Source organism: Barbatula barbatula (assembly GCF_947034865.1).
Source record: "Barbatula barbatula genome assembly, chromosome: 3".
NCBI classification, from domain to species: Eukaryota; Metazoa; Chordata; class Actinopteri; order Cypriniformes; family Nemacheilidae; genus Barbatula; species Barbatula barbatula.
In genome coordinates, this window is record NC_136764.1 from 25,198,011 (window position 1) to 25,213,168 (window position 15,158).

At 40.3% G+C, this 15,158-nt stretch overlaps 1 protein-coding gene across 2 annotated transcripts; it reads left to right on the plus strand.

The window, feature by feature from the left end:
• Positions 1-2,832: 2,832 nt before the first annotated feature.
• dhx9 (DEAH (Asp-Glu-Ala-His) box helicase 9) lies at positions 2,833-13,042 on the plus strand. 2 transcript variants are annotated; one of them, XM_079451885.1, is made up of 28 exons: positions 2,833-2,938; positions 3,175-3,295; positions 3,378-3,518; positions 3,595-3,712; positions 3,801-3,931; positions 4,010-4,158; positions 5,042-5,088; positions 5,808-5,944; positions 6,034-6,123; positions 6,228-6,389; positions 6,511-6,588; positions 6,673-6,864; positions 6,959-7,100; positions 7,181-7,263; positions 7,370-7,526; positions 7,622-7,722; positions 7,934-8,147; positions 8,528-8,622; positions 8,703-8,776; positions 8,877-9,029; positions 9,111-9,271; positions 9,346-9,457; positions 9,718-9,879; positions 9,975-10,102; positions 10,208-10,437; positions 11,805-11,920; positions 12,114-12,314; positions 12,425-13,042. In XM_079451885.1, the coding sequence occupies exons 2-28, from the start codon at positions 3,185-3,187 to the stop codon at positions 12,801-12,803; spliced, it is 3,864 nt and encodes a 1,287-aa protein (XP_079308011.1). In that variant the 5' UTR covers positions 2,833-2,938; positions 3,175-3,184; the 3' UTR covers positions 12,804-13,042. The 2 variants fall into 2 exon arrangements, with proteins under 2 accessions (XP_079308011.1, XP_079308012.1); XM_079451886.1 differs by lacking the exons at positions 2,833-2,938; positions 3,175-3,295; positions 3,378-3,518; ... (1 more) ...; positions 3,801-3,931; positions 4,010-4,158 and adding an exon at positions 4,812-4,923.
• The last annotated feature ends 2,116 nt before the right edge of the window (positions 13,043-15,158 follow it).

The window sequence follows — 15,158 nt, forward strand, 5'->3', positions numbered from 1 at the left end:
AATTTTACAGGATTTTATCGCCAACTTTTTTGCCAGGTAATTCCTGTGACTTCTACAGTGCATTATTTACAGTGCAGCCAGAATAGAAGTAACAGTAGAAAGTAAATTCGATTTTTAACTGTGGAAGTAAATTTTGATTTGTTCGTCAAAAACAGATTGTGATGAATAGATTTCAACAAAACACTTTATGGTGCACTCATGTTTTCATTTAGGGAAAAGGTTGAATGTGGTTTTGATAATTTAACTTCTATTTAAGCATTTAAGAAGAAAACAAAACATCAAACGACAGACATTTATACATAAAAAGCTTGTACTATTAAACGGCTGTATATATTCTTTAGCTTTATATTCTTTCCAAATTAATGTAAATATTAAATAATTTTAAAAACTATTTTATTCCATTTAACTTTGTGAAATATGATAAAGGGTCATTATCAGGGGCGATTTTAGGGTCAGAGCTTTAGGGGTGCTGAGCACCCAATGAGCCCCACTGCAAAGCCCCCCCCCCCCTCTTTTCACACAAAAACAAAAAATGTGTCTATTGAAAAATAACTTGATCATTTTAACATTGATTCAACTAACTCAGATGTTTTTTAACACCTTTTTTTGCAGAACAGAACTCCTTGCATGGCAATCCCTTTAAAGTAAGAATGATAGAACAGAGCCGTTTGAACTAACTAAACCTAAAATACTGAATGAGTGGTCGCTAACACATACAAACAAGGTTTGAGACCTTTTCAGGACACCAGTTTAATTGAGAGCTTAATTAACTGTTCACACAGACAGCCCCCTGTAACAAACACAAAACCTTCTTCACACAGCTTTTCCTGACCCTTAACTCCATATTCCTCCTTCTGTATCAACAGTCATCAGATTGGTTAGATTAGATCTTTATTGTCATTGAACAATGTAACAGGTACTTGGACAACAAAGTGTAATTCACCTTCTGTAAATTATTTACAAATGGCCATCTATATCTGGTCGCACGCCAGTCTGAACTTTCATAAACCAATATAAGTCATCAATAAATAAAAAAAATTAAGAAAAGAAGCTAAAGTCCAAAATATCCAGATAATTTACAGAGGTCTTGAAAATACTAAGAAAGTAAAGATATAAAAAAAAGAAATAGAGGGAAATCTTTAAAGTACTTCCCCTGAATCCCCATTTGGCTCTACTTTGGGAGAGTTAATCTATGTCGCTGCACTTTGAGGCTGGCAAACCTGTCAATGACCCTTTGGGGTTCAATTATTTCAGGCAACTCCTTCTCAATAGACATCACAGCTAGGTGCTGGAGTCTGCTTTGGCCTGTGGTCCTCCTGAGTCATGTATGGAGCTGACGCAAGGCACTAAAAGACTTTCAGTGAAGGGAACACGAATCTGAACTGTACCAGCATCACTCTTGCGCTTCAGAAAGAATCACTTCCTCTGACACTCTGGTCCAAACGCCAAGGCGATCACGTTTCCATGACGACTGACCAGAAAAGACGCACGTGACATCATGTTTACGTGACTCCAGACTGTTAAAATGAGTATCAAATGAACGATAAACTTTAACAACAGAGACACAGAGACACAGGTCCGCAGTTTAGTTGTTTTTGTTTCACGCGCTAGCAGTTAATAAACAGAACTGAATGCGTCTCGCGGAAGAACATATTAACCGGCGCTACTTCTCTCCGTTTATGACCATGGACGAGTCACCCAGGTCCTGTGCTACTCCACAGCGGCGGCGACCCGCTGGACTAAAATAGTCCGAAAATAAACACTTGTTATAGGTGTACCATGGTGATTCAGGATACTGACTCCAGTACTCACCGATATGGTTTCGCAATCGGAACAACTCTATGTAAAAGGAAAGAAGTGTGAGACAGCTTTGGAGCAACTTAGTTGAATCACAACACTACATAACGTGTTCTCACTCCGCGTGTGTCTCGCGCTGAGCGGTGCAGGTAAAGAGGAGGAAGAGAAGAGGATGACACCATTTGCTAAGCGGGGATGTTTCATTTTCATCCCAAACACATACATTTTAATCCAAAAACTACGGAGTATGTTTTGGAAATTATTTAACCTTCTAAAAGACGATTCTTTTTAGAATAACAACATTTCTTACTCCAAGTTTTAGGGGTGCTGAGCTCCTTTTTAGGGGCTAGCTTCGCCCATGGTCATTATAATAATTAAGTCAAATAAAATCAGATTATTATCGCCATCAAATGAATAACTTTTTAGCATAACATCGGCTTCTTCAAAATAAACAGAAAACACAGATATTTGTAATTATTAAGTTTCTTACCAAAATATTTGCTTCTCAATGCCAAAATAAATGATTGATAGTAAACTTGATTGAACATTTTATATGAAAACCTAATCAAATCATCAGTTTGTGTTGTTGAAAACTTTAGTAAGATTGGCATTTCAGTAACCACTAAATAATCGACTCTTACCTAATAAAACTTTAAAATTGATCGAATATACAACATGTGTATCATGTAATGCTATATCATCATACACAGATATTATATTTCTAATTTGCTCTTGGTTAGTTTACCTAAAATCAGTAGAAATTCGGCTTCCTATATCACGCTTTTCAGACACCTCGGATTTAGGATATTTCCCACCTCAACCGGAAATCAATTCTGAGACGGCGCTCTTTATATTTAAATCAATACTTAATATGTAAAGAATAATGCTTTAATACTGATAAATCATCAGTAATTGCTGTTATTAAATACTTTGAATGTTACTAAAGACGTTACGAGGGTTTGTGGTGGGAAACATTCCAGATCCGAGGTGTCGATGGACTTCCCGTGGGGAGGGGCTTTGGGCAAGAACTAAACTACTTCCGGCTTTGTAGTGCGCGTGTGCAGTTTTATGGCTAGTCTTGTCCACCGTACCCGTTTCTGTAAATAATATAATTGTGTTTGCAAAGAAGGCTTGTTATCAGGTATGAGTGTGGTGTAATGTTTGCTTGTTAGTATCTGTATATTGTTAAGTGGGTATGACCGTCCGGTCGCTTTTAATACTACTAGCTAGCGTTAGCATTAGCGCCTTGTTCATTGAGCCAGTCTAACGGTCATGGTAACCTATTAACGTGTGTGATTTAGCTAGCACGGTATCGTAACGTTTGTTATCTAGATCTGGTATATGGCCTTAAGTGATGTTTTATTGTTTTACATGCAGGCCTTTAACCATGGCGGACATTAAAAACTTCCTGTATGTCTGGTGTGGGAAGAAGAAGATGACGCCAAACTATGACATACGAGCAGCTGGAAATAAAAACAGGCAAAAGTTCATGTGTGAGGTAAGGCGACACGCGTATGGCATCATATTAGGTTGTGTTTCTTGTGGCTGGGATGCATTAAAATGACATGTTTTCTGTGAAGGTGCGTGTTGAGGGTTACAGTTATATCGGCATGGGAAACTCCACCAGCAAGAAGGATGCTCAGACCAATGCAGCGCGAGATTTTGTCAATTATCTTGTCCGGACAAAAGAGATAAATGCCGGTGAAGTTCCATCTTTGGGGGTCAGTACAACCGTTTCTATGTATATACGCCTGTTATTTGGTTTAGCGAAGACGTCACTGCATGTTTTGTGTATAGGTCAGTGTACCTGATGGAGGATATGGAGGAAATGAAGGCGCTGGGTTTGGAAATCTTCCGTCCAGTTGTCCACTGCCTCCACATCTGGCTGTGAAGGTTGAAGGGGGTGAAATGAACAGTACGTACAATATAACTGTAACAATGTATGCGGTATGTTCTAAAATGGAGATTGTGTGAGTGTAGAGCTGATATTCTTTGTGCGTTAGATCCTCGGGGTTCTGCACCTGTTCCAGGGGTCACGGGTTTGGGATACTCCGGCTTCAACAATGCCCAATGGGAGCGAGGTGCAAATCTGCAGCAGTATTACTCAAAAAAGGAAGAACAGGATGACAAAGCGGTAGGTTTCAACAGAGTTCGCTATGATCTTTAACATCACGACTCTTTAGGCTTTATCTTCTCTATTTCCATCCGCTAGACCTTTGAATCTGAAGAGGTTGATCTGAATGCTGGCCTTCATGGGAACTGGACTCTGGATAATGCAAAGGCCCGTCTGAACCAGTTCTTTCAGAAAGAGAAAAACCAAACAGACTACAAGTATAGCCAAGTGGGACCTGATCACAACAGGTCAGGACGGTCCCATCAAATAAATTCATTTATTACAACATGTTTGTTTTTATCCCATTAGCTTTCATTCAGTCTATCTCACCTGTGTAAGGTCTATATATATATATATATATATATATATATTTATATACATATATATTGAGGGTTGGTTTTTCTGCTGGACTGAAGCAATGAGAGAGAAAGAGAGAGAACTCCTTGATGTGCATCTAACCTCCAGGAGATCTCAGAGAATGTAAAGAAAAGGCCTCCTCCTGAAAGTTTCCTTAGAGGATCAACAATTCCATATACAATGTGAATCTCGCAAAACATGTCAAGAACTCTCCGAATCATATTTCATACTATTCATAAATGTAAATGAATAACTACAACAGTTGTGTTACAGTAATATTCACCATTGAAAACAGAAGCGGTTCTGTTCTATTGGTGTAATCTAGGAAATGTGATCTGGACGTGTTTTGAGATTCACACATTCAGTATATGCAAGTCTATAGGAAGGACAACAGAGATGCCAGAAATCCCAACCTTACATGGGGACAAACATGTGACATGTCTTAGGATGCACTAAGCGGTCACATGGTGAAGTCTGTGATTGGTTGAATCGGAGGTGGGAGAGGAATATTAATGTCTGGTTGTGATTTCTGGTGTCACTCGTCCACCAGGGGTTGAGGCCTTCATGACCTAGAGAGGAAATAACTCCCAGTTTTGAAGTCTGGCAGGAAAACAAACCTGGTCATCCCCTCTGCTCTTGTGCTGATCAGCGAAGAGGTCAGTTTGTCACGTGTTCATTTGTGTTATATTTAACATTGTTTCTGATTTTCTGAAGACGTCTGTTGGAGGAATCCCTTGTTTGGACATTTTGATTTTCTATCTTGCTTTGTTTTAGGAGTTTTATTGCCGAGATGACACTCTTTGTTAGACAACTCGGAAGAAGTAAGTTTGAACACAAAGCAGTCTTTTTAATGGAATAATTCACCCCTGAATTAGTTTTATTTAATTCTTTACTCTCTTTTATGCAATCTTGGGTGCATATGGCTTTTTTCTTCAGTCGAACATAATCTGAGGAGTTTAGAAAATATAGTTTAGAGTTCTTGCTAGTTTGGTGATACCTTTGCATAGAGACCTATTTTAGAAGCTTTAAAAATAACATATATGTTTATTAAAGTAATCCAGAGAGTTAATACATGTCTTCTGAAGCCAAATGATACGTTTGCAATATATTGATCTACGATAAATCACACTAGATTGTGAACATGTAGGGAGATTCTCACGATCTTTGGTTTCAAGAAATCAAACATGATTTTCCCCAAAACACTCATTTCCCTTTTATTAAACAAAAAAACAAGGTATGATGTGTTTCAAATCATTAATTTAAAAAAACTTTAACTGACTGGTTTCTCACAATTTTGGAATGATCTTTTTATTCCTTAAAATCTAATTTTCGTAACTACTCAAAACTGTCAAGCACTATATTGCCACCTAGTGGTGCCACTGGGTAACTACTACCTTACACGCATAACCACATATATTTTGCGGCTCGAGACCAATTTTATTTGGCGATAGAGGGTCGAAATGGCTCTTTTGTTTGCTAAGGTTGAAGACCCCTGGTAATGATGAGAGTGTGATGTAACGTCACCTTTTATCTTGTTCAGAGGTTTGTGCTCGTGAACACGGCTCCACCAAGAAGCTAGCTGCCCAGTCTTGCGCACTGTCTCTGGTCCGTCAGCTGTACCATTTAGGAGTCATTGAAGCCTACACAGGACAGACCAAGAAAAAAGATGGAGAAAGTGTAAGCACTTCTGCTCAAATCCATAAAGATTCAAGTCCTGTGTTGTTGCTGACTCCACTAACTCCCTGTTGTCATCACCGGCATGGCAGGTGGACGTATATAAAGTTAACCTTAGCGACGATCTACCACATCAGCTTACAGGAGTTGTGCAGGAACTTGGAATCCAAATCCCTCCGCCTGTAAGTGCCGGACGGACAGAACGGCTGCATGACTTCAGCATTCAGTATTGCAAGCCGAGCGTGCAGTGCATGAAATAACATGTGTTGTGTGTCCTGCTTTTCAGCCTCAGGATCCCAACACTCCGGTGTCTCTGATTCAAGGGAAGTTAGCTCAGTTTGAGCCTTCACAGAGGCAGAACACTGCAGGAGTGGTGCCGTGGTCTCCTCCGCAGGTCAACTGGAACCCCTGGACCAGCAGCAACATTGATGAAGGACCGCTGGCGTTTGTGAGTCTGGCGATGACCATGTTATCGTTAATGTTTAGTTATTTTAGCATTTGTGGAGCACCTTGCTCATTTCAGTATCGCTTGCATTGCTTTAATGTTTCGATGTCTGACTGGTTTTCAGTGCACACCAGAACAGATCAACGTGGACCTGCAGAATGAACTCAACTATCAACTGGAGCAGGACAAGAATCTGCAGACGGTGAGCTTCAAACCCCTTTCGCCCTTTTTGAAATTGAATTCAGGTCTTCTGGACTCAACTAGATGCACATTCTTTCTGCGACAGATTTTAACTGAAAGAAGTCAGCTGCCTGTCAAGAACTTTCAGAAAGAAATCATGTCCGCCATTCACAATAACCCGGTTGTCATCATCCGCGGAGCCACCGGCTGTGGAAAGACCACCCAAGTCCCTCAGTACATACTGGATGAGTTCATTCACAGAGGGAATGCATCTGACTGTAATATCGTCGTAACTCAGGTGAGACGGTTGCAGGGTGCTTTGAGTTGTTGAGTTGAGTTGTCAACCTGACGAGATGTGTTTCGAGACTAACCTCTGATGTTCATCCTGTTAGCCGAGACGCATCAGTGCTGTGTCCGTGTCGGAACGCGTGTCCTTTGAAAGAGCAGAAGAGGTGGGGAAAAGCTGTGGATACAGCGTGCGTTTCGAGTCGGTGCTTCCCAGACCTCACGCAAGCATTCTCTTCTGCACTGTCGGTACGTGCCACCTACTTTGTGATCCTATTGAGAAAATAGTTGAATATGACAAAGAAACCAGCTATTTCTGTTTATTACAGGGGTGTTGCTAAGGAAGCTGGAATCTGGCATCCGCGGCATCAGTCATGTGATTGTGGATGAAATCCATGAGAGGGACCTGAATGTAAGTCTCTAGTGATTTGAGTCAGTCTGATTTCTCTGAACTGGACGTATGTTTTTATGTCTCACAACTGGTCGTCATTTCTCACAATTTTATGATGTGTGCCCAGTCTGATTTCTTGTTGGTGGTGTTACGAGACGTGGTCCAGACCTACCCTGATGCGCGCATCATCCTCATGTCAGCCACCATTGACACCACCATGTTTAGGGAATATTTCTTTAACTGTCCTGTCATTGAGGTGCATGGACGTGCTCAACCTGTACAAGGTGAGTAAACACAATCCACCGTATCATATTGATATGACTGCTATAATACAGAACAGTGAGATCGTTTCGACAACTTGTTCATCTTTTTCCCCCAGAGTATTTTCTGGAGGACTGCATTCAGATGACCCAGTTTATACCACCACCGATGGATAAGAAGAGGAAAGACAAAGATGAGGATGGAGGAGTAGACGAGGAGGTATTTTACGTTTTGTTTTTTTAAGTAGATACATAAAACCAACTTAGGTTTTCATTGATGTATTCATAGACATTTACATTTTTAGTGTAACTAAATTCCCATTTAGTATATATGTGATCACACATAAATAAATCCACACAGCATCTAAAACTGCTCTGTAGTTCAGCCTTCAACCTTGAAGTACTCAGTCCTGTTTTTGTCTTCTGTTCAGGTTAACTGTAATGTTATCTGTGGACCCGACTATTCTCCTGAAACTAAGCGGGCTATGGCTCAGCTGAATGAGAAGGAAACTCCCTTTGAGCTGATCGAGGCTTTGCTGAAGTACATCGAAACGTTGAATGTGGCCGGGGCCGTGCTTGTCTTCCTTCCAGGCTGGAACCTCATCTATTCAATGCAAAAACATCTGGAGATGAGCCCACACTTCGGTCCGCTGTTTACCAATTCTCTGCTTTAACTTTCAGGCACAGTTCACCCTCTTGTTATTTCAAACCTGTATGACTTTTGCTTTTCTCCAGCACACAAACGATATTTGGAGGAATGTTTGTGACTGAACATCGGTGCTACTCATTTACTTGTGTTGTATGGGCACAAAACCAATTCAAGTCAATAGGTAGAGCCGTTGGGTTTGGTCACCAACATCCTTCAAAATATATTTTTTGTTCTGTAGAAAAACGAATGTTTGAAGGTTTGAAATAACAAGCGGGTGAGGAGATGATGAAGGAATTTTCATTTTGGGGTGATCAGTTTATTCGTGCAGATGTTTTGACACCACCTGTGACTTCCTCTTGTCTTGTTTTTCTTATAGGTAGTCAACAGTACAGAATCCTGCCCCTTCACTCTCAAATCCCAAGAGAGGAACAGAGGAGAGTGTTCGAGCCTGTTCCTGATGATGTCACTAAGGTCTGTAGGTTATTCATGCAGTAATGATTTTCCACATGATTGTATTCTGAAACATGGATGAATTTACAATCGCCTCACAGGTCATTTTGTCCACCAACATTGCGGAGACCAGCATCACCATCAACGATGTAGTCTATGTCATTGACTCCTGCAAGTAAGCGATTTATTTGACTGCTTTTCACTTCGCTAGAAAATAATCGATATTTGAGGTATTCATTTTTTTTCTCATCGTTTAACGTAAATGTGTCACGCAGGCAAAAAGTCAAGTTGTTCACCTCTCATAACAACATGACAAACTACGCCACAGTATGGGCCTCCAAGACTAACCTCGAGCAGAGGAAGGGACGTGCCGGTAGAGTCAGGCCTGGCTTCTGTTTTCACCTGTGCAGCAAAGCTCGCTTTGAAAAGTGAGCTATAATTTGTTTCAGTATATTTTAATGTCAGCTTCAAAGGAAGCAGAAGTGAGTTGACATTGCATTGACTTGCAGGCTAGAAACCCACATGACCCCAGAGATCTTCCGCACTCCGCTGCATGAGGTGGCCCTGAGCATTAAACTGCTGAGACTGGGAGCCATCGGTCAATTCCTGTCCAAAGCCATCGAGCCTCCTCCCTTGGATGCTGTTATTGAGGCTGAACATACACTCAGAGGTGCACATTCAGATGTGTTTTGCAGAAATGATTTTAAAAGTGTGTTACGTGAACAAAAGTGTCTTGCTCCTCAGAGCTGGATGCTCTGGATTCTAATGATGAGCTGACTCCACTGGGACGCATTCTAGCCAAACTGCCCATTGAACCTCGCCTGGGAAAGATGATGATTATGGGATGCATCTTAAAGTAAGTTTATACATTCAGCCTTAGCTGTTGAGGTGCTTCTCAAATACGCTTGCTTACAAACATATTAAAGACTTGAAGCTGTGAATTCGTTAATATGTGAAACAAGAAGTGCTTCTGGACCAGCATAATTTACATTTTGTCTACATGTGAACAGTAAAATATTTTCCTCTAATGCATATTATAAAAAAGCATTTATTTTTGTTTATTTTGTCAATTCGTATCTTTGTAAATTGCTAAGGCGTTGTGTATATTTTGGGCAGTGTTGGAGACGCGGCATGCACCATCTCTGCAGCAGCTTGTTTCCCGGAGCCATTCATCAGCGAGGGCAAACGTCTCGGATTTGTTCATAGAAACTTCGCTGGCTCACGTTTCTCTGACCACGTGGCCTTACTTTCTGTTTTCCAGGCCTGGGATGAAGTCAGGTGGGTGCAGTACTATTTTTAGATTGCTTGGTTTTGATTTCTTGACAGATGTTTTCTTAACGTCACGGTTTCTTTTTGTCTCGTGTTGCTTTCAGGATGGGGGGTGAGGATGCAGAGATCCGGTTTTGTGAACACAAGAGACTGAACATGCCTACGTTGAGAATGACATGGGAGGCCAAAGTTCAGCTGAAAGATATCCTTGTTAATGAGGGCTTCCCTGAAGGTCAGACAATGCTTTTAAAAACACTTTAATGTGCAAGAAATTGCAGGACTACTCCAAATATAAGACGCAGCATTTAGTCAAGTTTATCTTTCCTCCTTTGTTAAGAGTGCCTCATGAATCAAATGTTTAACAACGTGGGACCGGACAATAACTTGGATGTGGTCATCTCTCTCCTAACCTTTGGCTCCTACCCCAACGTGTGTTACCACAAAGAGAAAAGGAAGATCTTGACTACGGAGGGACGAAATGCCCTCATTCACAAATCGTCTGTCAACTGTCCTTTCACCAGCCAGGACATGAAATACCCATCTCCCTTCTTTGTCTTTGGGGAAAAGGTTGGTTTTAAAATCTTGCTTTAAAAGGGATACTACACCTAAAAAGAAAAATCCTGTCATTGAGTAATTCATGACCCATTTTACATTAAAGGATACGTTGAGGGTGATTGCTAGGGCTGTGATGATTAATCGTCTCAGTTTCTCAATAATTCACGGTTAAATGCAGCCACATCTGAAAGCCAGAGGGCGCTATCGTGCAGAAGCTCCATTTATGGGCCACAGAGGTACCATTTACACACATTGGTAAATTTTTGACCATTTGCATTTCCTGGAACACTGTTCTTCCAACCTTTTCAGGTATTTTCATGATAATTAAGAATATTTATAATGATGATGTTTGAAACGTGATTTTAGATCGAGCAGTACTAACCATTGATTGGAGAGCCGTAGTTCATAGAAGAGCTGTGCATAAGGCACAGAATCGAAGCCTTTGCAATTTCAGAATGGGTATAATTTTTGTGAAATCGTGATTCAAATCATCACAGCCCTAGTGTTTGTCTCTGCGAAGTGCAATAAAATCCTTTAATGCGCTGATCGCCGTGGATTATCCCTCTTAGAACTTTCATTGAAGTATCCCTTTAACTATGTATGCCGTCAATTCCTCACCTTCGAGTTGTTCCAGATCTGTATACATCTTGTTGTTCTGAAGAACACAGAGCAAGATATTTAAAAGAATGCCTATCCACCTTTTTCATGATGTCTCCATGGAGGGCGCCATTACAGCGAGTTACTTCCTGTTTGATGCTCTGCACTTCCGTTTTGTATTTGTTACCATTGAGGACATTTCTGTTAATGGTTAAAAATGAAGTTTCTGGAAAAAAAATTGGTAAAACGCTGTCACAACAGCCACAGAAAACCTTACGAACGAGTGTTACTACATGACAGAATAAGAGCGTGAAGTAAATGACATTTACGAAAGCTCGGTCTTCGCTCAGACTACTGCATTCTGCCCCTCTCAAAAACATCACAACATATTGTTTACTTCCTTATTTACATTACTGTTATTGCAGAGAACATCACTATTAACACATGAAGAATACATCCAGGGCTAAGTGACATTACAATCATTTATTATAATATCAAGTTAGTTTACCGTAGTTTCTTTCTCAAAAATAAATGTATACAGATTTGGAACAACTGGAAGGTGAAGAAATGATGACAGAATTTTTATTTTTGTGTGAAGTTTCCTTTTCAAACTGTTATCGGTGTTTAGTGTCATTTTTGATCGGTCAGATGAAAATGTGAATTTCAAACTGACTGGAACTACCTGTGTATTAAACTGTTTTAATGCACACATTCCAGCCAATCAGAATCCTGTATTCAACCGACCGCGGTATAATTATTTTTATTCACGTTTGTAATTACAGATCCGAACCCGAGCGATCTCTGCTAAAGGAATGACTCTTGTAAGCCCTCTTCAGCTCCTTCTGTTTGGCTCGAAGAAGATCACATCCAATGGAGATATTGTCGAGCTTGATGAGTGGTATGTGTTTCATAAAGCTTAACCACATGTGTTTCAGGAGCAAGCAGCTCACAAGCTTTTAGCTTCAGCCAAGGTGCTATATTGTTTTTTTAAATTTGAGTTCAATGTAAATGGGCTCTATAAGAAAACACTTTCAAAAGTAAAATAAAAGTGCTTAAACCTTGTTCATCAATAGAAATGTTTTCTTGGGTAGGATCAAGTTGCAGATTCCCCATGATGTAGCGGCTGGTGTGGCAGCGCTGAGGGCAGCTTTTGAAGCCTTGGTTGTGGAGGTGACCAAAGACCCGGAATACATCAGAAATTTGGATCCTACCAATCAGCATTTGCTGAATATCATGCGGCTTGTGTCTAGACCCTCTTCAGCGGGCATAAACCTCATGGCCAATAACCCACGGTAAGAAAATCAAAGCCATGCATTTCAATGTTTTCCTTTTAGGAGTGAATGAATGCCTTTTGAATGAGAGATACTCTTGTGTAACTTGACCGTCGTCTCTTTTTTTACAGCTTTGGAGATGGTCCACGACCACCCAAGATGGCTCGTACTGATTTTGGAGGAGGTGGAGGCTATGGAGGCTGTGGCGGAGGATACAGAGGAGGTGGTGGTGGAAACTGGTCTGGTGGAGGATACAGGGGGGGTGGAGGATACAGGGGGAGTGGAGGAGGTGGAGGATACAGGGGGGGTGGAGGCTACCAGGGTGGAAGAGGGGGCTACCAAGGTGGAAGAGGGGGCTACCAAGGTGGAAGAGGGGGCTACCAGGGTGGTGGGGGCAGCAACAGAGCGTCAGGAGGGTATCGTGGCGGGGGTGGATATAGGGGAGGTGGAGGAGGAGGGTTCAGAGGTGGCTGGGGGGATAACAGGGGTGGTTATAGAGGTGGCCTTTAAAGCTGGCTGTCTGAGCAAGAGTCCATGGATGTATCTTTTCTTTAGTTGCTATAACAATGACATAGTTGACTGTCATGGTGGCAGCTAACAGATATTTTATGGTTAAATATGACTAAATGGTAAAAAATGCTCATTTGTAAGCAACAACATTTATATGTATAGTTTCTTTATTTTGTTTTGCTGATTCCATGATGTAAAGTTGACAAACGTGCTGTAATAAAATAATTTGATGTTTTCTGAATGGTTGTGACGGTTTTATTTTTCTTGACTCTAGCAGGAGACTGCACGTCCTGAGATGCTTTTAGACAATGTTTGGCATGTGCATGGGGTTGTCACGGATGAGATTGACAGGTGTACACAAATGTACTTCATATTAGTCAGAAATTAACCTACGAAAAATAAGTGCAGGATTACAAATATATAGTTTTGTCAGTTTCTTTGAAGATTGTAGAAGCAACCAGCATTACACCTACGGCTCATTGCTAATATTCGGTGCCATTTTGGTCCCCGAGACGTATGTTGAATATTGTATTCAAAAAATGACTCTCCCCATGTATGCTGAACTTCAGATACAAATATAATGAAAATCAAGTCAAATAAATACTACACTTTTCATTGGTGTTGTGAAGCAATATATATATTTAATTAAGTTTTTTTTGTCATTCATATGTTTTTAAATGCTGTTAATTACAATATGGCATAAAATAACATGGATTTTTTTTAGATAATACTTGTTAAGAAATACTTATTGAAATGCAGCTGCAGGGTAAAGGGAGGGACATTTTAGGGCATTTAAAAAAAGTTAATCGAAGACCTCTACTATTAATTTGTAACGCACAAAAATATGAGAATGTCCTGTAACAGGAGGGACATTTGGCCTGTGTCACATGGTAAATAATCTGGTAAAAATGACTGAAATGGTAAAGATATAAAAAACGTTTAGCTTTTTCAGTTACTACTCTGACATATGACCCCTATTTGTTAACAATGCTTGAGTTGTCTGTTATTGATATGATTGTCTATAGTCTGGTCTTCCAGGGGTCTACTGTATATCTGGAAAAAAATTCTGTGTTTCTTATTTTTACAACAAATATACTTTCTAATTAACTTCCAAGATGTACAATATTTTTATTGTCAAAAATGTTGAGATTAACCGTGCTTACGTCAAATAAAGACTTTAAACCCTTTCATGTCACATGAAGTGTAAGTCTGTAATGTGTTGTTATAAAGAGCTGTTGAAATCAGCCTTATACTTCAGTCATTATTGAGAACTGATGACAGATCCCACGTGCACAAAAACATGATCAAACCTTGCATCCATTGGTACTACTCTCGTCTGGGAAACATCCTCTTGAGTCCCAAGTCTACATAAATTGTATAAATAAATGTCCTCTGACTGCAAGCAGTGTTGAAAGTCTCAGGTAGGCAAGGGTGTACCTAGGGTACCCATGGGTGACGTGAGCACCTGCACATCCATAAATCCATTCCGGTTTATTCTGAGTATAATTTGAGCTCATGACTGTTCTCCAGATTCATTTGACTGTTTAAAATGAGCGTTGATGTTCGTCACAATACCCACAAACATATTTATTCTTTGGTGGTGTGGTTTATTAGGTAGCCAAAATAACATCATTTAACTGATTCATCTTTTGTAAGCATTGTATTTTTATATCATATAAACAATCACACATATCTTTTACTATGGTAAGCTTGGGCAGAAGCGTTTGCTGATGATTGTCCATAGGGGGAGACGTAGAACCACAAAGGAGGTTTTGTGTTTTTAAGGCTTAATATCTCTAATAAATATTACAATTTCGACATTTCTTTATTAATCAATACAGTTTTGTCACCGGAATTGTAACTGCAAATATAAACTGCAGGAATTTCTTTGGTAGCAAAAATAAACGTAGTCTTTACGTCTGATGGTGGCCTTCAGATGTAATTTACACAAAAATGCTGAGAATGCAGGTATTTCTATGGGCAGAACATGCTTTAGGCCTCTTTGTAAGATCTTGTGTCCTGGAGCAACGATGTCCTTTTAGAGAACAATTGCTGATGAATGTGTTCAGAGTTGTAGAGGTACAGTAGCAGTGAGATAATGCATATCCAGGGCATGCCCGAGCCTGAGGCAACCGAGCACTGCTTCAGTATGAGGGGCCGGAATGAGCGTTTGACGAAGTGTTGAGAGCTCACCTCTTATTTTGACATGGGCATATATCTCACTGTCATTGTTCCCGGACTAGATGCAGTGACACTGAAACTAGCCGATGGATGGATAGACAGTAGCTAAGTTTAAAACTCAATGCCGAGGTGAAAGGTTTCATTTGCTTTGAATACTTTCTGAGTTTTGTGGCT